Source organism: Calypte anna, chromosome 9 (genome assembly GCF_003957555.1).
Source record: "Calypte anna isolate BGI_N300 chromosome 9, bCalAnn1_v1.p, whole genome shotgun sequence".
NCBI lineage: Eukaryota > Metazoa > Chordata > Aves > Apodiformes > Trochilidae > Calypte > Calypte anna.
Window position 1 is genome coordinate 10,674,304 of NC_044255.1, and position 20,904 is coordinate 10,695,207.

The 20,904-nt window shown below is 39.3% G+C and overlaps 1 protein-coding gene across 3 annotated transcripts in view; it reads right to left on the reverse strand.

Annotated features, from left to right (window-relative positions):
- TFDP2 (transcription factor Dp-2) overlaps positions 1-17,801 on the reverse strand; it is a 54,392-nt gene extending 36,591 nt beyond the window's left edge. For 2 of the 3 annotated variants that reach the window (XM_030456142.1, XM_030456140.1), the window contains exons 1-3: positions 17,638-17,801; positions 5,428-5,521; positions 1,085-1,151 (exon numbers count right to left, since the gene is read on the reverse strand). In XM_030456142.1, coding sequence (XP_030312002.1) covers positions 1,085-1,151; positions 5,428-5,442 — 82 coding nt within the window. In that variant the 5' untranslated portion in view covers positions 5,443-5,521; positions 17,638-17,801. Of the gene's footprint in view, positions 1-1,084; positions 1,152-5,427; positions 5,522-17,327; positions 17,557-17,637 lie in introns of those variants that run through there. The other variant, XM_030456141.1, reaches the window with a different exon arrangement.
- Between the last annotated feature and the right edge of the window lie 3,103 nt (positions 17,802-20,904).

A 20,904-nucleotide genomic window follows, 5' to 3' on the forward strand; every position in this document is an offset into this window, starting at 1 on the left:
CCCTGCTAAGAGACAGTGGATCTGAATGCCCGTTTGAAGTTTCTTCCTCCTTAATTTCCAGAGTTCAACAGTGGACATGGACATGGCAGAGCAGTAAGTAAAGTATACTTCAGATTGAAAAAATAGACATCTTAGATACTGGCATGCAAGTTTTTCCAGCTTTTATGGAATATTTAATTTTCCAAGAAGATAAAGCCAGCCTGAACAAGATGTTATTTCTCAACAGACATGTCAGTGATTTTTAATTATACCTTGATGTTAAAATAAATAAACAAAATTAAGAAGAACATAACCTTTTAGAAAATATAAAAGAATGAAAGTAAACAATACATCCATCATTCCAGAAGGAAATTCTAATGAAGACTAGGATAAAGATCACCAAGATATTAATACTTACAATAATATCCTACATTTGCAAATTTTGTCTTCTGTTTTTTAAAATGAACTCTGATCTTTTATTATACCATGAACTCCATCGCACAAGCCTGATTTTACTTGGCTTAATTTTTTAAAGGTTTTTAAAAAACCATTTTTCAAGTTAGTATGTACCTTTGTTTATTGCAGTGGATAACTGCAAAAAGTATTCACTTAGAAAGGTTGACAGAAGTGTTTCCTGAATTGCAAATCCTCAAGTTTTCTAATATTGGTAAGAGGTTGCAGTTTTATTTTACTGGAATACTATAGTGATTTTGACAGCAAACACACTGTTTTAGGGTCAAAAGCAATTAATCCAGAAATACTAAGATGCAACAGGATAGCACAAAGTATTATTACTTATAGAAGTATCACAAGATATCACTGATGATTAAGCCATGCTTAACCTTCTTTCCCATTTGGATTATCACAGTCTGGGAACTTTAGGGGGAAACTTCCGATTCTTACTACTGATACCTGCATGTCAATAATAAAACATCTACCAGTGTGGATATATAAAATACATTTTGAACCTTTAAATTCTGAGTCGCCCCAAACTAAACCAACCATATGCAGTGAACTCAGCAATAATACTAATCTGGTATACTTCAGAGAGCTCTAAGTATTAGTATATGCTTCTTTCCTATGAATACAAACAGGATTCTCTTACCTTTTGTTGGACTCTGGTTCTGATCTATAAATCCTTTCAAGTCTCCATTTGTGGACGTCACACCAACCTGAACAAAACATTTTTTAAGTCTTAAATTATGATAAACCTTTCTATGTTCTCCAGTAGGCAACTAATAGTATTAAGTAATACGCATTTCTGAAATATCATAATCCTATGAACAGCAAAGTCTAAAAGGAACATGAGATACAAAGCAAAGGATCCAAGATGTTTACTGTATGTACATGGCAAACTCTTATTTTAAACAAGTTCTTCCCTAAAAAAAAGCCGTAATATGACATCCTACTATACGTGACACGAGCAGCACATCATGGCTATTATGGTATGTCCCCTCCAAGCCAAACAGAGCAGCTACCACCAATGACACAGAAGAAATCCACAGCAGGAACTGATGTCCAGTATTCTCAGCATTAAGCTGCACAATCTACAGTCTGAGATGTGACTATTGATGCATTTTTAAAAGGTTTCGTAGTTTTCAGAAATAAACTGATTTACTCTGAAGGTAAACTACCAGAGACATAGAGAACTTAAATCATACACAGAATGCTGTATCTCAGATTTTGGCATGTAGACACAGCATAGTAAAGTAGAGTTAGTATAGAAAAATGAAAGATCACTGTTCCTGAATGAGGGAGGGAAGGGATGGAAAAGTCCCTCAGATGCCAGCTAACAAGGAATGGGCCCAGAAAGTCTGTTTCTTTATTGTTCTCTGTTTCTCCCTTTCTCTCTCACTGTGTGGCAGAGGTGCAGAGGCAACACAGCAGGGCTAGAGAAGATAGGAACAGGAGTGCTTGAATTTTAATGAGGGGGAAAGAGGAGGAAGACATGAAAATAACCATAACATGTCTCCTATCACACTTTGGTAGGAGGTCCACTTGGAAAAGCATTTTAGTATTCTTGCCCTGGATGCTTGGGCGAGAGGGAGAGCTTAACGTGGTATGAAGTCACTGTGATTCCTTACACTGAAAGTGTATTCCTGAAAAGATCTTTAAAGTAGAGTTGGAAAGTTTAGTAAATTGCATAGCATATAGCATTGAAAGTGCGCTATGACTGACAGGGAAGCCAAGAGAGAGTGCTCTTGGGTCCTTCTACTGTTGCATTTGCACAATTAAGTAACTGTTTCAGCTTCTCCCTAGGACCCCCACCTCTGCAACAAATAGATGAACACAAATAGGATAAAATGTTAATTCAGAGAAGGAACAGGGAGCCACAGAGATAAATATCAAGCGTTACAAATACAGGGCTTATTCCCAGAGAAAGAATAAGAATTATGATTCCCATGAACATCTTCAAAGACAGCACTGCAGTTGTACATTTTCCTGTTGATCCATATCAGAGCTTCAATTAAACACTGAAGATGATGCACATATGCACCATTAGCCCAAGATGACTCTACAGATGTTAACAAAAATTCAAACATTTACATTTAATTCTCTGAAAGATTTTTATTTTTCAACTGATCCAGGTCTTTTCTGTGTGTTTTTATGCATCATTGTACTCCAGTGATACAAAATTACAGCAAAATATTAGTTTGCATATAAACATGTATTTTCATGATGATGGTCTTACATTTATAAATACTTATATATTTTTGCGGCATTCAATGAACAGCAGCACTTCTCTCAATTTTATAATCTTTGGATCTAAGTTTAGAGAGCTTGAAAACAAACTTGAATTTCATGAGAACTTGAATGAGATGTGTGGCAGATCTAAAGGAATTTGTTTCTCTTACAGAAGTATTTTCACAGCTAAGCCATCAGAAGAAGCAAAGTGTGATGCAATACTACAATACTGCAGTAGAACAAGACCTTCACAGTATCTCATTTTGATGTTAGAGAGATCCCAGGCCACGTTGTTATGTGAAGACTATAGGACCCATTGCTTTTTGGAATCTTGTAATTTAACCATTCCTCTGCTGAAACCACAAACAATCCAACATTTATTCTTCCTAAGTCTTGTGTGATATTTCTGCTTTATAATACTGTTCCAGAGCATCTGGATTATTTGGTTTGGCAGAAGCTGGACTCCTGCTTCTGTCCATCTGCAGCAAGATGAATCCAGCGATGAAGTAAGATGAAGCAAGCACTTTGCAGGCCTTTGCATCCTATTAAATATTTTCATTGAGCTTTTTTCCCCTTTCCTAGAAGGTGACCCCAAAGTTTCCATATGGGGAGAGGGAAAACAAACTAAATAAAATAATCACAGACAGAGTCTTGGAGGGGAAAAACTGTCACAAGTTGCCCTTGTAGCTTATTGGCTTTCTCCACTGCTTGACACACTATTCAGATAGCAAATCTCTACCTACAATCCTTCCCTTTCCTTTCCTTACAAAAATTAGTTTTCCCATTAAGTTGAAAAGGTTTTGTTCTTTCTGGCCTAGAATGTACGCAGATTATAGCATGCAGAAGTAGTAAATGGGTAAGGGAAGCTATCAACTGGCTGTTTTCTTATACCTGTCAGGTCTAACAGACTCAGTTGTAGACATGCTGCAGTAGTACCACAGAAACCACTCAGCTATGACCGAAAAAATGGGCTCTATCATCATAAGCGAAAAGAAACCTCCGTGGACTATCACTGTGGAACAGCCAGTATCCTTCACATTGTTTTTTAAGTGTTTCCTGTGAAAAATAGGTGTTAAGGCTTGTTAAAGGCCCTCTTGACCAACTTCAGCAGTTAACCAACACATTTTCTCTCATATTAACATGTGAAAGATTATAGACATTTACCTGACCCCCATCTGCACAACAATCATCCTTTGAGAAGCAGTGACAAATAACTTTACAAGCACATCTATATAAATTCAGATCACACCATCAAAACTAATTGCCTTATTTGAATGATTTGTTGAGTCATATTATTTATTCTGTCCTAAAAATAAGTTCACCATGAGTATTTGCTCATTTTTTCCCCATTTCCCAACACTGTTTTAGTGCCTTCTTAACCAGAGGACAGATGGAAATGGAAGTACAAAACAGGAAAGAAAAATGCATTTTTTGATAGAGGCAAGGACTCATTATGACAGGGTGATTTAAATCACATCTAATTTCTGGGAGAATGCATTACTTTTATTCAACATTTTATTATTCATAGCTGTTTTGGGTAGATTCGTTTTCTAAGGGAGGTCAAATTACCCATAAGCAATGTTCCATAAGCATATACTACAAAGTGTTCTGCATTCAGCAGTGAGTCTCATCTTGATAGTTCTCCCATCACTGACTCTAAATGTTTTCTTGAAAGAACAGTGATAGGGAAAGTTACTCATCTTACATACACATTCAGTCTACAGAAACATTTTGTCATGTGCTTGAAATGCAAGCCTTGCGTAGCTGAAAGCGTTACCTAGAACTACACACTAAATGCCATTAATAAAGCCAATGGAAAATATATTTCCGAGACTTTAGAATTAATTTAACCAAACTGTGCTGTTCACATCAATCTAACCGAAAATGCAAATTTTTTTTCAGTTATTGAACTGAAAGCCATCCTAGGGTCAGCTGCAGTTTACTGTGGGATATTTCTTTAGTCATGTTGTTTCCTAAATCTGTTAGAATGTAATTTATACTGCAGGATGCCCTATCAAAGGCAGGTAAATTGCCTAGGGCCCAAAGTCATACTCAAATGACTGACCACCAAGCTTAATCAGAACTGTTCTCTATACAAATTGTTTACCTCGAGAAACACAGCTAATTAGGCAGAACATTAGGGGTTAGCCATTTCAAGAGCCTCAGACCTCAAAATAGGGGAGTCAAATACAGAGCCTCTAGACACTACACTACAGGCTTGTTGATGGGACAGATGAAGTAACAGGAAGGGTCCCAGTCTTCCTGAAATCAAGGGTGTACTGACATTAGTAAAGAACTGTGCTGTATTCTGTCTTGACTTTTGACACTTGGACTTGGTAGAAGGATTTTACTATGGTGCAAATGTGAGATGCTTCAACAAAACGAGCAACTCTTTGGTAAGTTTGGAGCAATATTAGAGGAATCACAGAATATCAAGTTAGAAGAGACTTGTAAGGATCAGTAAGGAAACAACACAAAGCACGCATTGCTCCGGTTACCACCCTGACCTGTGGCTGAATAAACTTCACATCTGTAAAGAGTTTCTACCTAGTTTAACTTTATCAAAACAGTGTAAGTACATGGGGCATACATTTGTGGAATATAGAAATCAGACAAGATTTCTGAATGTGAAGGTCTTTGTCTTTGATTTCTTGTATGGGCAAATACAAGCAATCAAACATAAGGACTTCAAATTCTGAAAGCCAGAAGTGACTAGCAGCCTGCCAATATAAAAAGTGATAAATGTTGAAGAATTCTACTTACATTTTTTGCCGTCATGTCAGACAATATTGCTTTATATTCTGTAAAACCATAAGATATCCTTCTTCATCTTCACAGAATCTTTAAAATTAACATCCTGTAGGAAAGTTAATGAAATATCTTAGTTAAAATTTATTTTCAGTTATCTCTCTAGCCGAAACACTCCACCTACAGGGTACACATTTTTTACTTTTTTTTTTTTAACTTTTTTATACAATTCATCACGATAGTCAGGTTCTGCACTGATACTATGGTACATTGCTTAGCATAGGCAGAGATGTAATCTTATATAAAAGGCCCAATTTACATAGCAACCTAACTACTTTAATGTGCTAGCAAAGCAAGTCATACTGTTACTAGTCTGGTAATAAAAACTCTGCAATCATTTGCATCTACTTCATGTTTACTCTAACACTGGAAGTGAATCAGTTCTCTCCATTATGCCTTTAGCCTCTGACAATACATAGAGCTTTTAATTCCATGACTGCAGACATCCAAAGATCTTGATAAGAAGTAGGAAATACTATGAAATATATACATACAGCAAACATTCAGAATTTTTAGAAAAGATCAAAGAAAAAACATTCCAGTTCAAACTGAGCTCTTTAATATTTTCATAGAATCATAAAACAGTTTGGGTTGGAAGGGTTCTAAAAGATCATTTAGTCCCAGCCCCCTTGCATGGGCAGGGACATCTCCCACTAGACCAAGCTGCTAAAAACACCATCAAACCTGGCCTCAAACACCTCCAGAGATGGGACATAAACAACCCCCCTGGGCAACTCATTCCAGTGTCTCACCACCCTCACAATAAAGAATTTATCCCTAATGTCTAGCTTAAATTTCCCCTCTTCCAGTTTAATGCCGTCACCTGTTGTCCTATCACTACATGCCCTTGTGAAAAGCCTTTCTTCAGCTTGCCTGTATGCCCCCTTCAGATACTAGAAAGCTGCTATAAGGTCTCTTTTCAAGCTTTTTTAATTAACTCTATGTAATTAGATGTATAATATTAGAATTCCATGAAAAGATAAAAATTTTGGTATACTGAAAAATATTTAGTGTCTTTTTTTATGTATCAAAAGACTTCCTTAAGTCTTACAGAATATAGAAGAAAAGTTACAAATCAAAGCTGGCAGCACAAAAAGCTAGAATTAACTTTAAAAAGTGTTTAAGTACTTTGAAAGTATTTTATAAGCACTACTTGCTGTTAAAAAGTGGACTCCAAAAAGACATCTCAATTGCACTTGAACGTATAAGACAGGGAGAAGTGTTCACACTTTCAAGTGTGGAATCAATTCAAGAAAATCTTACGGAAGATGCCTAAACTAGATACCAAACATGCATTATGACCATTTACAGTGGAACTCACCAGCTACAAAACCAGGGTGTAATTCACACTATTTCCTCTGTATTTTAATCTACACAGAGTTTGATAACAGCCAATGTCTTCATCTCCCTTCTAGAAAAGTGCCAAAAATTGTTTCAGTATTGTGCATAGCTAATTGGAAACCCCACCATCACTGCATTAGTGGTTTTGGACAATTTGGAATAATTTTAAATTCTAGGTCATTTCTATAGATTTCAGACACTGTATCAATTAAATTGTTATTGGAGTTAGTGACAAAACATTTTATTCAACTTACAGGTTCTACATTTCTTGTTGAATGAGCTGTATTTATTTTCCTTAGTGCCTCAATTTATTGCAGCCACAACAAGCAGTTGCTCCAGCATATGAACAACCACAAAAATCTAAGACATTCTCCCATGAAAAGCTGTAAGCTTTAGTTTCACAAGTAAAAAAAAAAAATTACATATATCAGACAATAATAAAAAAAAAAAGAACAGAACAGAGAGATACCTATTCACACCCTGGGGAAAAGGGCTACTGGATCTGTGTAGCAATCCTCAAACATGATGAGCCACAGAAAAGCCACAACACTACAGTGGTCAGGGAAAAGAGCAAATACCGAATGCTTGCATTGCATCTAAAAATTATACTTTATATGCCTTTTCTTTTTCTACCTTGCTCATCCTTCCACACAACTCTCCAAATATAACATCTGGAGCTCTGATCAAAATTCATGATGCAGTTTCAACTCCCTTACTTAAAGGAGGATTGAAGTAATTTAGCCAAATAAAACATAGTTAAGAACACATATGTTAAGCAGTTTTAATACATTTATAGACCTGAAAACTTGTTTCAACTGCAACAATTTACTTTCGGTCAAGTTTAGTGATCCAGAATGTATTGTCCATAAACTATTACAGTCCTCTGTCAAAACAGTCTTCAACCAGTATGAACAGTTGGTATTCTTCCAGTTTTATGAACACATTTTGTCAAGCTCGAGAAGCCAGACTTTGTGACCCCACCATCTGCCATGACCTCTTGTCAGGTTCAGACAAAAGAACCTACACAGATGGCCTCAAAATGGAGCTTCTCTTCATTTCCAATTGCTATTTGACAGCTTGCACCACACAGAGAAACATAAAATTCAGCCTTTTTTATTCTTTAGCAGGTTTCTACTGAAATGAAATTGCATAAAGACAGGTTTAGAATCCAGGGAACACAAGACACAAAGATAGCTAGCTTTATTTCAACCAAGGCTGTCCCTTCATAGTCAGTTTCTTGGGTTATAATCCACGCCATAATTTTACCTTTTGGTAAAGTATCATATGCTACAGTTAGCAAACCGAACTCTCTGACTCTGAGTCAAACTTTGAGTTGTAGTTTCTTCTAGAACATATGTTGCCTAATCAATCATGCCAATGATATTAAAAAGCCAGTTTGAGCATTAAATTTCTTAAAGTCAGGATAATCAAGCTCAAGTACAAGTGTGTTTATCTGTACCTATTCTTGTTACAAGTTAAAAGCCAGATCTCTTCTAAGGTTTCAGTGATCCTGAAGCTGGACCCCAGTACAAGAAACAAAGCAAAACAGGAAACAGTTATTATCAGAAAAAACATTCTTTTCCTTTGTAGGTTTATTTTCTATGGTCCAAATTCTTATTTTTAATTTATCCCTTTAAGATGAACATACCAGCTAAAACCTAATAGTAGAAATTAATAAAGCTCTGTACTATTACAGTCTGTTTTCTGTTCCTGAAAACTAAGCTTTATTAAACTTAATCTGGTTCTCACTAGCTTTCTCAAATTTGTATCAATACTTCATATACCACATTTTCACATAGACCAGCAGCACACAAAGATCCTCCTTAGCTCCAGAGGCCACTTGCACTTCACAAATCAAAGTATCATTTATGTATTACATCAGTAGTAAACATCTACAAATTAAGACAACTGTTGGACAGTTTCCTAAATTGTTGTGATGAAAAGGCTTCATAGAACACAGAAAATAATTGTAGAAATATTTTAGTATACCAGAATTATTTTTATCATCACCAAGGAGTGTTTTTTTTCATTTACTTGATCAAGAGTATTGCAAAGTGAAAATTATTCCAAGTAACTGGGTTAGTTAAGAGGAAAGAAAGTGTCATCAGTTTCAAGAAAAATATAACTGTATAACACCAGACTTTCCACTAGGGATTAGTTTATATTCTTCATACCTCTCTCCACAATACTAACTTTAAAGCATTGGTATGACATGGCTTAATTTAGAAAAAAAGTAGTAACAAAAAGATTCCTTATTAATGAGGACAAGCTCAGTTTTAAATCACTAGTTTATGCACAGCATCTACATGGATTAGACCACCTGTTAGACATATGTTGCTTCATCATGTCTCAATCTTCAGACCAGTAAAACTTACAAATTATGAATTACTTATCAGAAATCCACCTGCTTTACTTATCAGAAATCCACCTGCTTCCAGGAAGCATTTCCCCATCTTGCTCCTAAAAAATACTTCAATATCCAAATTTTTCTGAAGCAACTGAGAGAAAAGGACCAATTTTATTGAAAATATCCATATGTATTACTACTACTACTAGTCCAGTTAACTTTTTGGGGTACCAAGAAACAGGAAAACAACTTTGTTATCGTAATTTGCAATTTATATTGCAGATAATAGCATCTCTATAACAAGATTCCACTGATTTGTCAGCTTTTTTTTTTTCTAAAGCTCTTCAGACTACTTAGTCCTAGTTTTATTCCTTATTAATATATACAACAAATGAATTTGGCCTATAAGCTGCAAAAGACAAATATCCATGTCCATTTAACATCCAGATTGTCACTTAAGAACTTCAAAAAGCCAACCAAGGCATGTATTCAACAAGTTACAAACACAGAGTGGAAAATAAGCCACTATCTTCAATTATCACACAATATTTTTTGGTTTGAAAATAATATTTAAAGGTAGCACTTCGGAAACATTTGACAGGAACTCCCACCACGATGTGCATGATGAAGGTCCTGCAGGTACTACAACTTATTTTTCTAATTTTTACTGTCAGCAACTATATGCCCTCAAAAAAAGTCCTAGTAGATAACAGACAAGATGATTAGAGGGACCAAACCAAGGTAATCTATGTGACTTGACTGCTAAAGGATGCTGGAAGTTTTTAACAACGTAAAATACCCTGAGCAAGTTTAACAGCTTCACTGTTGGTTTTATGTGACGTGAAAGAATGCAACACATGAATCCAAAGTACAGAAGTTTTCCCTACTGCATGATACAAAGAGAGAATGAACATGACTACTTTAAGCCAATATGCAGATGACATAACTACCTGAACCTAATTTGAAAGTGAAGACCTTGCAGTTTGAGGGAACAAGCTGACACACAAGAAATTAGAAGGAACAAAACAATTAAGTTGGTACGATTGACCAGGTTCTCTTAAAGGTGCTGTGATTGAGCAACATGCCAGTGTATCCTCAGAACAAATTAACTGAAAGAAATAATCATGACTCAAGTTATACAGTACAAAGAATGTGGAAAACCAGACAAGGCCTACATGCAAGTTGAGTTAGTATAAACTGTAGTACTGAAGCTATATAAGGAAGAACCAACATTTGCTGTTGTTTGCTAAAACATGTCGCAGGACATGTCCCTTAAAGAACCTTATGCAGCATGTGTTGAGGCAACAAACGAATCAGACCACCTTGCAATAATCTCCATCCCCCCCTTACTCCCACAGCTCGCTACATTTACTCTCACTGTTGTACATATTATAGCACAAATAGCAAAACCGCTGTTGATGGGGGCTACTGAATATCTTGAATCCCAGGGATGAAAACGGGTCTGAATGAATGTACAGGTGACAAGAACACACAACAAAGAAAATAAATTCCAAATCCATATTACAACTCTCCCCTAAATCAAAGTTCCCAAAGTCTCCATGTATTGAACTGCACTGCTGAGCCTCCAGTTCTGCAGGCTGTCCAGTCCCAACACTGCTGAGGCCCAAATCCCAGCAACCTGGAACCAGATATTCCTTCCCTCAAGGGACTCAGTTTCTCAGGCATGCTCTTAGACATGCCCAATGTCACGTAAGTACTAGCAATAAACTATGTGTCTAAGAATAGGAGCAGCACTCATGGCTTATTTCAAAATCAGCGAGGTGAAGCATGTCCTTCATTGCTCAAATAAAGAGAATGTTATAGTAAACGTGGAAAAATTCCCAAGTACTTGAACCTTTGATGGCTCTTTTAATTCCTCAAACCAGCTTACTGTCATTCAAGATAAAGTATGTAGGGCTTGACGTCACATCAATGGATAACATTCACGCAGAACTTAAAAAAATAAGATAATCTAAAATTCTATTTTCAGTTTTATAGACAACATCTATCAGCACAAATACATTTGAAATTAACAGTCATTTAGCTGGCATTCTTTTAAGCAGACAATCTATTCTACAAGCTCATCCTTTCTTCTTTAGCTAGGTTTTTAGCCCAGGATTTTTTCCATTGCTGAAGACTACAGAGGGCAAACCATTTGGGAGTCTACAGCTTAAGTGGAAAGAGGCAGGTAAAGAGCTTACTGTATTTTCACAACCGTATTTTTTGCTTTAAGAAATTTCATTTTATCAACAGGTCGTCATTTGAAAAAAAAAATCTAGTGATCAATATGAATAACTGTAAGATAACTTGTGCATTTCCAATAATAGATTATCTCCCCTTTCAATTAAGCTAAGCTGAAAAGACCATCTTTTTGACTACAGAGACTTCAAACAAGCTTCTTGCTGCCACTAGCTCATATAATGTATGATACATCAGAGAATGGTCTAGATCTTAATCTGGTCTTGTAATGAGTTTTAATATTAAGATTTTAATCCTGAGTTATCAGTACATAAATACATGGAACAGTTTAACCATCCCATTGAGATACACTTCTGTATACACCCTACAGCTGGAAGTACCTCAAACATCCAATAAACTGAAGATAATTTTGCATTTGCATTTAATTAAAGATAACTAAGTCACATAGGGATAAGGACCTTGATGATGGAGAGAGACAGTAACTATTTTCTACATTTTCCTTATAATTTGCTAGAGGCTTTGTTCTAGTTTAAAGCCATTATTAACTCTACTCTTGCATGGACTGAAGATTATGGCAGTATTCAGTGAAGGGTAAAGGTTACAAAAAAATTCATACTTCTTTAGTTTTAATTCAGTACAAAGGCAAAAAGATATTTTTCCAGTGACTCACAAGGTCTTAAATACTGATTACACCACACAAAATTACCTAATGAAGACAATTCCATGAAAGCTGCTGCACTGCTCTGAAATCCCAGCCCTGCTAAAAGGGATCTTCTACTTCTCATTGTTTCTTCCACTTTCCATTTCTTCCTCACACTACATGCTCTTGGCAGTTCCCATGTCTACCTGACTCCATCAGTGAGCCAGTTTAGTTCTAATACAGTCAGAATAGCTACAATGGGGCTGGAAGGGAAAATGAAAGTTTTCCGCATGCTGCAACCCACTGACAGCTCAGATGTTCATCTAGTCCTGTGCACAGAACAGGACTAACACTTCATATTTAGCAAGCTGTTTCAGTTCAATCTAGTTTACAGAACATCAACACAACTCAGTTTCTGGAAAAAAGCATTTAGGATCTCCTGAAAATTTACGTATGCATTGAAATGTGACAAAATGTTGGATACGGTTTGTTTGTACAAAGACTACTCCACACTTTTGAAAAGCTCACTGGAGTGTATGCATGCTTCAGAAATCCATAAGGAAGAAACGGGAATGTTTTGTCTTCAGATTATAGCATTCCCAATTTCTCATCCAACAAGAAAGAGGATGAATAATCTGCTTCTGACAGACAGCAGAAGCCTGCTGTTACACAGAATCAATACACAGCTTGAAATTCAAAGTATGAAGTTATTGATTCTCAAAATTGTTCACATACATTTGCAACGGTAAGTGAAATTTTAAATAAACTGACACGATTGGCTTGTACATAATAGAACAGAAATATATTACTCAGGTTTCTCAAGGTGAAGTTTATAATGGAGGGAAAAGCTATCTGTTTCTTTACAATGGAGAACCTACGCACACAAATGTTTTTCATTTTATTCTGGGGACACAATCTCACTTTCACTTGCAGTTCCTGATCTCATTCATAATTACTGGTCATGTTACCACCATAATTTCTATTACAAGTCAATTACAGTTATTCTAGTAATTACAACTATTGCTGACACGGGAAAGATTTTATACTTGGATGACCACTGCTGTTCACAAGTGAATTTTAGTAGTTTAATGCATTGCTACGCACAAGCCTTATAGAACAAATACTGATACATTTGCTGTATGACTAATTCCCACAAATACCATTATAATAGCTGCTACCAAGTTAAAGAATTCATGTATAAAAGTTCATAGCTTTAAAGACAACACGTACCAGTACCAACCTGCCATTTTCCTTCTGAACATATGACAATTTTTTCTTGATCTTTTTCCCACTTACATCTTGGGCTGAAATTCCCAGTAAAAAAACAGTGCATGAAAATCATTCACTTATTCATGCAGAACACATCTCCTAACACTTACCATGAGGAAATGGATTATGAGTATTTATCAAAGAAACCTTTACATGTACCCTGCCAGATTGATACAGTCACCTGACAGAGGTTAGAGAGGGACTCAGTTGAACAAAAGAACCAAAGAGATTATAAGACAGATCTGAATTATTTGCTATTACCATCCAAACTAAGACAAACTTGGCAACAACAGGAACCTGATGAAACAGGGGAAACCTGACTTGCCAAACAGAAGAACATGCCCTAACTTCCACAGGAAAAATAATAAATGAGGCTGCCAGACAAGAATTACATTCACAAATGGACTTCAGTCTATAGAAGTTACAAAAAAATGCATGTTCAGGATGAAGGCATTCCATAAACTCTTAGGAAGAATCAGTTGTCTAGGAATAGGAGATGCATAATAATCTCAAGCACCATCACCATTTCCTCTTACCACTGTTTGTGTAAAACCTGATAGTCTGGGCATGTCCCACCAATAGAAATAACGTAAAACCAGTCAAAAGGAAAGGAATATTACTTTTATAAAACGTATTATTTATAGAAACTATTTTAACCAAAAGTTTTGGGAAAAAACTTGCCTGTTCCTGTGTATCAATTATCCAAAGAAGCAGGCAAATCACAGTGCTGTGATAATCCTAAATAGTGTCTTCATAGATACGTGTAAGGGACCACCCTCTGCAATTCATGCATCAGTGATCTGGGAGGTTAACACCATCAAATTGTCTTCTACCTCTCTTAAACATTATCTCGAACTCAAAAAGAATGAAATTGTGCCAGCACCTGGATTGCTGCAGTTCACAAACAAGCAGAGTAACAAAACGAAACGCTAATCTTTTTCCAGCTTAGTTTCAGTCGCTACTGTGACAGTCAATACCAATGTGACCTGGTAAAATATTATTTTATCACCAATTAGTACTGCAAAAATCTAAAACATTTCATAGGTTTCAGTAAAGACAAATATTCTCAAGAGTGAATTCATTTTGCAGATTTTGCTGTGTTCTGAGAGGCAGTTTCTTCAACAGTACTAACTGCTAGACCTAAGTTATGTTCAAATATCATACCTTTTAATTTAATTGCTATTCTGTATTTCGCTTGGAATACAATATTCTAGAAAGCTCTACTTTTGTTATAGCTTCTACTGAAGTACATGTATAGATATGTTAGTATATACACTAATAATCTACACTATGTTAGTATATATTATATAGTACTCTTGTAAACTGAGCTATCACGGATACACTGTTTGAACTGGTCTGACTGATTCTTATTCTACAATCATTGTAAAGTATACAAGTAAAATTGAACAGTCTGTAATGTCCTGGTTTGGGCCAGGATAAATAAACCGTGACATGTAAAGACCTCTACTGGAAATTATCCCTGCACCCAGGGACTCAGACAAAGTAGCAAAAACGTTCCTTTAATGAAACTATAAGAGTAACGTCACTTATTAATGCCTCACCTTCTTGCAAAAGAGCTGTGGTCTTAAAATCAAGTAACACAGGGAAAAAATACTTAGTTTCATTCTATTACTGAATGCTACAAAAACAGGTGAAGGCTCAAACCAATTGCCAGTCCTGGTCATTCTCTATTACACTTGTACCTTTTGACAGTATTTCCTAGTATATACCTACTTTTTCAGTTCCCACAACAGGCATTCCTACTATCAGCCCTGACGTAGCAGCCATTGTCAGCCATTACCACACAAAGACATCTGGATTTGTTTTAAGATTAAGTTTTTAAAATTTTATGATAAACCTGATTCCAGTGGCTTCTTAGTTTGCTCCACTCCACAAGTGCATTTCCTTTCACCAGACTGTTTATTTTCCCTAATTTGAGATTGACTGATGATTCATTAGTAGCGTCCTGTAAATGTAATCAGAAAGGCGCAGGAAAAAATCTTAATCGCTGCATCAAAAAGTATGCAGAAAAAGCAAACAATTTAATAAATTGTTGCTCAGTAAAGACAACCCTAAGAATACTATTTGAAGGCAGCATGTTAGAACAAATGAAATTCCAAAAACTGAATTAGGCTATCTAACTAAAGAACTTATTCTGATCCTCACTAGGATACTGAAGTACCTATACAGTATGGGATGCAGCTTCACTCCCCCAACTTGATTGAGTCGCTGTTCTTCTAGTCCTCTCAGAGATTTGGACTGAACATTCCTAACAGGCACAGTGAAGATGTCCACACACTTAAACAAAAAAACTTTATAAATTCTTGGAGGGGATAGAAAGTTGAAATCTTGGTTCCAATCAAGATTTTCTTTACTAAATCTGTAGCAATGCTTTTAGACTAAATGACTGAAAGATCTTTACAACTGAGGATACTCACAACTGTCCAGGAATCATGTCCATGTGCAGAAGAGGCCCACACAGTAGCATCCAACATACAAGAAATGAAGATAAAGAATTCCCCTGCTATCTTGATATGCCTTGCAAAGCAGCACTGGGCCTTTTGCTCAGCCAAAATGCTTGACCCATCCCATTTAAACTGAGTAGCTGCTGTCAAGACACTGTACTGAAAACTGTACCGCATCACTTTGTAAAGTGAGGTTGCCAGACAGAACCCTCTGCAGCAATAAAGACCATTCTTGTCACTGATGCATGTTTTCTGTACAGTTAATTTCTGTACAAACAAGAGGTGGAGACCACTCTTCAATTCAACCATGAGACAATCTTGCTAATTAATAATTTTCCTTTTTTTTCCTAAGTTCAGAATAAATCATTAGACCTATTTCTTTTTCCTCTCCTAGAGGCACTAGACTCACTTCACAACACAAACAAATTCTTCTCAAAAGAGAAGAATTTGTCCTTGTTTTGCCTCTTACGACCTGCCCTGTCAAGTCTTATTTCTATACCACTAATTTCTGACTCTCATGTTTCTTGACAGTGCTGTAGTTTGCACTGTACATACTATTCTGAAAAGAAGTTTCCAAACTTTTGTATTCCACTACGTACAAAACATCTCTGAGTACACAAAGCATTGGCACAAACAGGGGCTGAGAAGGACAGTTCTGCATTTGTTCTGCAGCACTGGTCACCTGTCATGAGTCTTTGCCCAGAGAAAAATTTATTAATTTCTGTTTTAATAGCATCAATTTATATTAGTTGTATTTTTAAAAGCAAGTATCATACCAAGTTGCAATTAGTTACATCACACAGTCTCCAATGTTTTGCTGTTTTCTGTCACTATAACTAGGCTATATCAGTGATAGTTTAAAAAAATGTACCCACCGTTAAAAGTACTAATGTAGTTATGAAAATAATATCACTTATTTCAAGTTATGAAAACTGACCAAGTAACAACTTTTTTTTTCCGCAGTATGTTAAATTATATTTATTTGAACAAGTTTCTTTGTCAAATTAAAAATCTACAGAGAAAATGAAAACCAAAGTCCCTTCCACAAAGAAAAGCACAAGCTCCGATCAGCATCTTCCCTTTACTCAACAAGAGAGCACACTTCCAGATGCGGTTTTCAACCACATTCCAAGGAAGTTTGCTTATTCCGTATTTTCCTCCTATTGTTTGTATTCTCAATTCCCAAAGACAACATTTACATTTGGATTCACCTCTGCCATTAAAGCCTTTACAGCCGAGCGCCAGGGAAGGCCTGTAACTCAAAGGGCGTAGGAAGAGGCATTCAGTTAAGTTTTGTTGTTGTTGCTGCTACCGGACCAAACATACAACACAATCCACGAATCAAAACAACCACGCTACGAAGTTCAAGCTACACTTGGCACAGCCATGGGCTTCCCTGCTCCCTTTTCGGACTGCGACTCCCCGAGGCGGGGCCATTCACGCCCCCAGCCCAGGCCCCACCGGGGCAGCCGGCCAGGGCCGCCCGCTCGCCCCGCGGCCGCGCACACACGAAGCGGCGCCGGCCCAGGCCCGCCTCACACCCGACAATGGAAGAGAGGGTGACCCGGCGGCCGGCAAGGCGGCTGTCACTCACCGGTCGGGGCCGCCGCTGCCCCGCGGCAGCCCGCAGGTGTCAGGCACCGGTTTCCCTCGATCCCTGGGCGCGGGAGGCGCCCACCGCCGCCTTCCTCTCCTACGGCGCGAGCGAAGGGTGGCGACGAAACCGAACCTCGGGGGGGTGTGGGGGGAGGAGGAGAGGGAGGGGGCGCGAGCGGCGACCGTTAAAAGCCGCAGGGTGGGGGACGAGGCTACCCAGCCGGCCGGGAAAAAAGGCGCTGTCTCTCCCTCCCGGTACCACCCCACCCTCCTCCGCCTCCCCCCCCCCGCCCCGGCTCCCCGCTCACCCGCAGGCCCGGCAGCGGCAAGGGAAGAGGGAGAGGAAAGGCGGCAGCGCGGGCCGGGCCTAAAAAGCAGCGCTGAGGTGACGAGACGGCGACGGCTCCTCAGCAGCCGCGCGGCAGAGGGCAGGGAGCCGCTCGCGCCGCTCCCGCTCTAACCGGCCCCGCGCGCCGACGACGCCTCTCGGCCGGGCCGGCGCCGCGCACCCGCCGTTCGCGTGGAGGCCCGCGAGACGGGAGCCCACCGGGGCCACTCCGTGAGCCCCGGCGCGCGGAGGCGCGAGCACTCCCCGCGCCTCCACCTCAGCCGCGGCCGTTGCCCCGCTGCCGCTCCCCCCCCCCCCCCCCGGGCCCCGCGCTCGGCCCCGCTCGCTGCCTCGCGCAGTGCTCGGGCCCTTCTCCCCCGCACAAGCTTGGCGGCGTCTGGGAACGGCGCGCGCCCATTGGCCGCCGCGCCGCGTGAGGTCAGGCGCCCTCCCCGCGCTATTGGCTCGAGCCCGTGTGTGTACACACGGCACTCGCCAATCCGCGGAGCGGTGGGGGGGCGGAAGGGCGTGGCCAGGCGAGTGCCTGGGCCACCACCCCCCCCCCCGGCCCGGTGCTGCGGATGCCGAAGGGGCCGAGGTCCGGGCCGGGAGCGGGTTGGGAGCCGAGGGCAAGCGCTGCGCTCCGGTGAGCCGTAGGTGACAGCTGCAGGCGTCCGCATGTGCTCCCACCGGCGCCTAGGTGCAGGCGCTAGCGCCGGGGGTGGGACGCTGCTTGCCGGTACGGAGGCTGGGTTTGTGTTTATGTACACTGAGGGGCGCGGCAGCGTCTGCAGACGCGGGCCGTACCGGGCTGCCTTCTCCTTGTCTGAGAGGAGACGGCCCGGTTGTGTCCTAGGGATGCAAAGTTCATCCCCGCCCCGGATTGGGGCGCTTTAAGCGAAGGAACATCCGACCAGAATGCGGGGCGGCCGCGGTACGCAAACCACGGGTACGCCTTCTGAACGTGCCCTGCTACGGCTCCGTAACTTCCTTCCTGTAAAACAAAGGATCACTTCGCAAACAAAGGGATGATGTTCCTGGGGAGCAGCTACCGGCGCTGCTCGCTCCTCAGCCCGCCGCAGAGTAACCCCTGAACAGCTGCTGCTCCGGTGATGCGGCCCCAGATACCGGGTCCCGGCTGGAGGCAGAAGGGCTCTCAACATTTGCTTACCTTGTTCAAAAAATTATTTCAATAAAGAATGATTTACTATTCCTACAGTGAGAATATGAACTGAACCACTCCTGGGAGTAAAAAAATCGCCTAGTTTCATTCAAAGCAACAATGCAATGTTTTTGAAAAGTCTTTCTCGTGTACAGCCAGGCACATCCATACTGTGCAGTTTTTCAAATTTCTGTTACACAAGTTCACTTTAATACTACTGAGGTGGTTGTATAGAAAAACTGTTTCAAACAACTAGACCATACACAGACCAAACATGGTGAACTTGTGTTTTTCTTGCTTTACAGACATTATATGCTCTAGAAAGACATATTTGATACTATCCCCTTTCCTAAGAAGGGAAAGGAAGACCAAAAAATAGGTGTTCAGCCCCTGAAATAAGAGTTCTCAAACAAAGGGATAAGGAAAATATTAGCAAGTGAGAACTGTATGTTTACTTCAGCTGGATAGTTCTCAACAGAAAATCTGGCATGTGCCCAGGAATTTGCTGACTTGGTGGTTTTAGTTTCTTTTCATCCTCTGTAAAATACTTTCATCACATTCAACAAGACCTTTATCAATATTTGCAGTGTTAAGCAAGATATTTTCATGGAACCATTAAAAACCAAATGCAAACGATTGTGTATTCTCTTGTGTACACCCTCTACCAGGTACAAATAGAAGAGCTAACAGAACGGAAATCAGAGCACGCTCTGGCAGAGCTGCAAAAGGCATGTGCTGCCTGGGAAAGGAAGTAAAACAAGCAAACCAGGTAAGCTGGTTTATTGCACTGTTCAGTACGTTACCTGAGCTAGACAAATACTTGAACTCAAGCCCAGCCTCAATAAAGACATGCTTCAAATACCTTTTTAGAGCACTGGTTTACTCTTCTGCAATAAACAGGGATGAACTGAAGTCAGATACTGTTTCTTATTATGGGCATGAAAAACAGGCATTTTAACCATTAAGGAATAAAAGAAAGGTCAATGCTATAGTTTGCATTTGCTTTCAACAACAAACTGCAGAATGAGATTACAATATATATATACACACACACACTATGGAGTCTGAGGCTGCTGAAACACTCAAGTTTGCATGAGGGTAATCTGCTGGAAATTCTAAACCAATGCAATTTTTTGAACTTACACAAATACTGAACTTTATCCCAGAGTAAGGGCTGCATTGAAAAACATTTTTAATTAATTTTTTTAGACATCCTAACTGATCAGAATTTTCTAAACCCCCACCTTAGCCTTTCACAACACAACACAACACTTCTAAACATTTGCTCGTTTCATCTCGCCAGCCTATAACCCTTGCCACACTCCCTATAAGTCCTCAGCTTGTGGGTGAGAGCAGTACCATGTTCCTGGCTCAACCTGCAGTACTGCCGTAACTATTTGTTTAAAGAGGGATCACAACTTTGTGTGTACTTTTTGGCACAAACCCCTCTCTCTTCTATGGCTCTCTGACTAGCAAGAAATGGTTCTTACCTTTTTCTGCAAGGCTGCTGCTCAGCTGGTAAGCCTCTGTGCTTTGCCCTGATCCTGGGAAACAGTGGGACGACTATGATCTTGCTAAAGACATTGTACCAAAAAGAAGCAGGCTGAAACAGAAATTCAGTGTTTCCCTTTTTTACTTCATTCTGACAGGAAAGCGAGTATAAATGCTCTTGTCAAAACCAGATGAGAATGACTGAATTAATTTTAATAAAATTAGCTGTTGAACGATAAGAAAACTGCTTAAAAGAAAACTACTCAAAAATCTTGGCAAAGTTCATTATATTTTAAAAATAGCTTACGATTTAGTTAGGCGAGAAGACTTATATGACATCTGCTCAGTATTTTCAACTATCTGAAGACTATTTTATCTGCCCTTTCTCTTGGCATACAATAATTAATCCAATAGTAGTGAGATCCCTCCAATATCAGAGGGATTCTTCATGCTGTGTAGTCCCCACATACATAGCAGGACTGTATGTCATTATAAATAAAACTGCCAAACTGGGATGAAATTACCTGCCATCAGCACCATGTGTATCTGGGGAGGCAGGATGCCCAGAGATCATTAACACATCTCTCAACTCAA